Source organism: Carlito syrichta, unplaced genomic scaffold (assembly GCF_000164805.1).
Source record: "Carlito syrichta isolate Samal-C Ts95f unplaced genomic scaffold, Tarsius_syrichta-2.0.1 Scaffold312232, whole genome shotgun sequence".
NCBI classification, from domain to species: Eukaryota; Metazoa; Chordata; class Mammalia; order Primates; family Tarsiidae; genus Carlito; species Carlito syrichta.
This window is the reverse complement of record NW_007256328.1, coordinates 3,507-9,611: the sequence shown is the minus strand read 5'-3', so window position 1 is coordinate 9,611 and position 6,105 is coordinate 3,507. Positions and strand designations below refer to the sequence as shown.

The 6,105-nt window shown below is 35.2% G+C and overlaps 1 protein-coding gene across 1 annotated transcript; it reads right to left on the bottom strand.

Annotated features, from left to right (window-relative positions):
* Positions 1-4,293: 4,293 nt before the first annotated feature.
* Positions 4,294-5,352, bottom strand: LOC103272345 (putative P2Y purinoceptor 10). Its single transcript, XM_008069862.1, is given in 3 exon segments — positions 4,294-4,326; positions 4,328-5,253; positions 5,256-5,352. Coding segments are annotated over 3 exon segments (1,056 nt in total).
* Between the last annotated feature and the right edge of the window lie 753 nt (positions 5,353-6,105).

Genomic DNA, 6,105 nt, shown 5'->3' with positions numbered 1-6,105 from the left:
ATTGACCATGGACTTTAGGATCTTTAGTGTTTCCCTAACGCTATTCAGAGATCCTTGACCCTTAGCATAGCCTCTCTACTCTGGAAAGCTGGACCTAACAAACTTACTGTAGGAGCCAAGTTAAATGATTCCTTTCTGTTACCCTCAAGGGGCCTCAGCCAGTGCTGTCTTGACTCTGGGTAATACTTCAAACTTTTATTATATTATGTAGCTCTAATAAGTTGTTTAAAATCTTTATTAATATCTTTTGAGTTGTTATGAGTTGAAGAGGTAACTTTATCTCACCTCTCTGATTTCATTCTTAATACTACCTCTCCCTTATGTGTCCTTATGTATAAATAGTCATTGTAGTTTAAATAATTCTCATCAACATTGTTTATTGGGTCATCACAAGAGACTTGAGAAGCGGAAAAAGCAGATATAATTATCATCATATTGCAGATGTAAAAACAGCTTGAGAATCTTAAAGTGTCTTACTCAAGATGATGTAGTTAAGAAAGAACAAAGATGAGACAAAAACTCAACTTTAATTAGTATCAGTTAGTTCAGCTGTGGTGCCAGTCTTGCCATTCTCAGAACTTCTGTACTCCAGTGTTTTGGGGAACAAAGAGTAAAGAGATGGAGTTGGCTATCTGACTGTCTCTAGAAATAATGGATTAAGGTAACTGCATGTAGCCCTTCTCTAAAAGTACATGTAAATTGAAAATTTCTGGGGAATTTTGATAACTTCAAGAGAGTTGGTAAGTCAGTCTGTTTTCTGTACTTCTCTAAACCTAATGGATAGTGTTCATTATTTATGAATACAATTGGCTGTTTTCAAAAAATGGATTAATGTATCTCATATAAGACTTCAAATGCATAGGGGAATTTTTACAAAATGCCCCTAAAAATGAAGGACACAATGGCCAGAATGAGCAGATGTTTTCTTAAGAGCATTATGGTAAGTAGAAAATAACTTCACTGAGAGCAATAAAAATGTTTTGAATATACTGTTTCCTAATGAAAAAATAATAATTTTTAAAATTTAATTATATATGGTGGTATTTATATTCAAGAAAATGTTAAGTGTTGGAAACAGCTAATCATACCTCAGTGATCTGGAACTCAAACATCTGGCAACCTCATCTATCTAAACACAGCTGGTAGAACTAGGAAGGAAACAAAATAATCTTGAATTGCCAAAATAGATGTCCTAATGTCCATAAACTAAAACCCATACACTTTGTTTCATAAAAGATTTTCCCTTTTCCACACATATCCTTTCCAAATAAAATTAAAGATTTTTAATTTATTAATTTAATTTATTTATTAATTTAACAATAATGAGTAAAGGATTTACTCATTATTGTTAAATTAATGCTCTTCTTACTAGCTTGATTAGTGTGTTTTCAAAACTATAAAAGATTAGAAAGGACTAATGAAAATGATAGAGACTTCTTTAAACAGGCCCACTGACAGAAGCAAAAGATGAGAACTGATAGTTTGAAATGAAGAAGATATAAGTACTATATAATAAAAACCTTTATGGGACCATTCTATGTAGATACAAACATCCCCACAGATTCCAATTACCTTGATAAAAGCAATGTATACAGTACAATAACTGATGTTTAAAATGATGACCTTCAGTTATCCTGAAAAGATTATATTAAATGTTAGAGTTGGCGCTCCTTAAATAACAACAACAAACATTTGTAAAATGTTTTAGTGTTTAGAAAGCACTTTCTTTTTATATTTGCATTTATCTTTTTATTTTAAAAATGTGGAGTACAATTCTGGATGAGGTACACAAGTGGTCATTATACAGGTAACGCTTGGACCTACCTTTGGTCCCCACTTCGCCTGGTTTGAGATCAGGTACCCTCATTGGTGTTATGGGCTCCCTCCCAGGAAGTTTCCAGCTACAGTTAATCCCTTTATTATAGTATTATGGTAAATGCTCAGAGTCCGCTTATGAGTGAGAACATGTGGTACTCAGTTCATAAAGCACTATATAACCCTCATATATATAGTTCCTCATGTATATATATGTTTCATATCGATTCAGCCTAGTCCAGCCCTTTTAGGTACACATAATAAAACTGAAAATAATTTGCCCAAGGTAACATAGCTTATCGGTGACAGACCTGAGACTAGGATACTGTTCCTCTGAATCTAGATTAGTGCTTCTTTCATAGACCATGTCCCTTTGTTTAACACAAACCACTTAAGTGGATAGGAAAAAAATATGTTTTAGAAATATTTACAACTAAAATCACGTTAAAATGCCCAAGAAGTTAAAGAGCTACACAATCATTATAACAAAATACAATTGTCTAAAATACAGATCCCTAGCATATTTAAGAAAATCTAGGTTTTTATCCTGTCCCTCCATCAAGCCCATGGCAAATGTTATCTGCTTTTGTTTTGATAAGAATTTCTATTTAAAAAAATCATACAAATAAACCATTATCTACATTTGTGATATTATAAGGACTAAAAGTAAGTCTTTATAGTTTCATGAAATTAGCCTCTGCTTTCTTTTTAATATGTCATTTTAACGAAACTCAATATATGAAAATTTTAAGTTTCAAATTTTCCAATGGGCATGATTTGTATTACAAAATGATTAATCACGAGTATTTTAAAATTAGAAATTTTTTGGCCGGGCTCGGCAGTGCCAGTATATAAAAACATGCATCACATCATACTCACTGACAGACATCCAAGCAAATAGCCTTCATTTTAAGACCTGAAACTCAAGTTTACGAAATATGTTAGAACACAACCTTATTTTGTGTTCAAACCATATGTGTGAGTATGAATCCCATGACACTTTTGAAATATCTGTATTTGAGGTTCATCTGAATTGTTTCCCCAAGGAGAGAAAATAAAAGTGTCAGAGAATTTCAAGTTTAAATGATGTAGCTCCCATAACTCATATTGTTATTTTATTTTTTTTTTTACTTTAAAAAAAATTTTTTTGTAAAGATATGGGGTACAATTCAGGGTTAGGTATACAAACATTGATCATGCAGGTACCCCTGTTAATGAATTATGTCCCTCCCTCCCCTAGCAGTTTCCCTCAACTGCCAATTCACCCCCCTCCAACAGTTTCCCATTACTGCCAGACACTTTCTTATAGCATTATAATTGTTCAAGATCATCTTATGAGTGACAACATATGGAACTCTGTTCTTTGTTTCTGTGATAAATCACTGAGCATGATAGACTCCAAATCCATTCAGGTTACTGCAAAGTCCATCTATTTGCCGTTCTTTATCATCCACTTGTTTTCTTTTTTTTTTATAATCGATATTTTTTATTTTGATATTGTGTACAGTCAAGGGTTAGGTGTACAAATATGCTTCATTCAGGCCCCCTTGTTGATAATTGGTGTCTCCCCGTCTCCAGACAGCTGTTTACTACTATTAGTCCCATCTCCCCCCTATAGTTACCGAACACTGTCAGTCATTTTCTTATAGTAGTGCATTGAATGATCAAGGTCCACTATATGAGTGCGAATATGTAGTACTCTGATCTTTGTTTCTGTGAGAGGTCACTTAGTATTATAGACTCTAGCTCCATCCAGGTTGCTGCAAAATTCATGATTTTGTTCTTTTTTATGGCTGCATAGTATTCCATCGTGTATATGTACCACATTTTTTTGATCCAGTCCTCTTTTGATGGACAGTGTGGTTGTTTCCAGGTTCTTGCTATTGTGAACAACGCTGCGATAAACATACGTGTGCAGGTATCTTTTTTATAGAGTGATGTGAGTTCTTCAGGGTATATTCCCAGTAGGGGTTTGCAGGGTCATATGGGAGGTTGATGTTTAGAGCTTTTAGGAATCGCCACACTGCTTTCCACAGAGGTTGCACTAGTTTACACTCCCAATATTAAAGAGCCTTTTCTCTTTAATCCAGTCTGCTGAAGTAGTGTATATTTTCTAAATGAACTTAGAGTCATATTTCTCTGATACACACTTTTCAATGTTTGTACAATTCACTTATGTCTGTTTTCAACTTACATTTTGTTTCTTTTATGATAAACTGAAAAGATTCAAACTGCTGCTGAGAAATAGATGTATAATTGATTCTGTTGTTCATCACTTGTTGCAACGAAAGATTCTTTTTTTACATGCTCCAGAGAAGTATATATTTCTATTTAGATGGACAATATAGGTATAAATAATTCCTTTGGAAGAATCACTTTGATAATAAAGGGAAGGAAGCCATGTTTCTTTAAGACACTCAACCACATGTTTAAAAAAATTTAAAGTGACAGCTAAATTGAAAGAGAAAATAAATTATGCTAGCTAATTATTTGATTACATTGTCTTGGAATCATCCAAACATTCAAGAGAGGTAGTTTGAAGATCTTTCTTCCTCTAGTGAATTTTCAAAGCACTGTCCTGACATTTCACACACGACTGAAAAAACAAGCCATTATGTTCTGAAAGTTGATCATGAAATTCTGAGGTCATGAAATAATACACAACTGGATCAAGATAGCAATTCAGATTAGCAATACACAGATAAATGATGTGAAAATAGAGTGTGCTCTTAATAAAGGAGCAGTTTGAGAAGACATGTTGCTTCACCATAATAAAGAATGGGAAGTTGAGGTGGTAAGGGGTGAAACATACAACGAACACAATTGCACACATCAGAACTATTCTCAAAGCTTTTTTTCTCTCTTCGCTATTCTGAGGGGGAGTTTGAAATTCCTGTAAATATTTTCTTGTTTTCCATGTGCAATAAGTAATAATTACAACAGGCAATACAAATCCTCCAAGTTCGGCTACAGTTTCCATACCAATGGAAGAAGCCATGCTAATGTGGCTAAGTTTTAAATCAGCAAAGCAGAATTCAGTGTGGTTGGCTAAGTCAGTGCTTCTCAGAATAGAAAGTGTCAAACAGGCAGTCCCCACAATGACCCAGATGGCAGCGCTGATGCCCAAATCATACCTACGCTTCCAGTCTCTGGTCCTGAAGGACTTGAGAAGAAAAAAGCACCTCTGAAGGTTGATGGAGGTCAGGAAGCAAATACTGGCATACATGTTGAGATACTTCAGGTAGAAGCACAGCAAGCATACAGCCTTCAGAAAAGGCCAGTGGTGGCTGATATAATAGTAAATCTGGAGGGGTAAGGACAGCACATGAGCAAGGTCAACCACAGAAAGGTTAATCATGAAAATGATAGCTTTATTTTTCTTGCTGATGAAGCAGCACAGAATCCACAAGGCTGCACTGTTGGCCAGAAGACCAGGATGAATATGAGGATATAGGTAGTTGCATAGAGGGGGTACTGAAATGGCATTTCAAGATCAGTGCACTTTGCTCTTTTACTGTTTCTGTTGTTACTTCTCATCTTGAGGATTTATGTTTCTTCCTTAGGGAAATCATTAGCATGATGCTTTCTGCAAAAATGAAGTGAAAATGGGGTCAAGGGTGTGTCAGTTCATGTTTGAGTAGACAAATACATATAAATAATACAAAGAAATCTTCAAGTGTGAACTTTGATAAATTCAAAGGTCTTGTCTATGTGAACTGAAAATAGCATACTGGTCTACAAATAGATAACAGTACTGATGAAGCTATTTTCAGGAATCGAAAAGATTGGTAGTTTATCAATAGCCTCATTCAGGTTTTTGTCTTAGTAGTGAGAGAGAGTAACCAAATTGGCAGACCTAAACAACAGACAAGACCACTGTCGGTGACCTGCACTGACCAGAGGGAGGGTTAGGACCGCACCGGTGAATCAGAGACGGAGAGAAGAAAACTACTCGGAGGCAGCTCTTCTGGGAACAGTCTGGCCAAGACTGAAGCCGATTTTATTCAAACCTTTTCCAACTTATATACCATTTTCTATACCCTCCAGCAATGTGATAATCACTCACTGGGGGCGTACAAGTTTCGTGCTTTACAAACTATGCATCACAAGACCACCACAAGATCTGCAATTTCCAAGCAAACAATTCAAATTCCATGATGCCTGCCGTGCTTACATCAAGGTCACAGGTGCACAATTTCAATACAAATCGTTCAAAGTGTTTTCCATAATGTTCAATGAATCATTCATATTATACTCTTTGCTCTATACCCTGATAATACAAAAAACTTT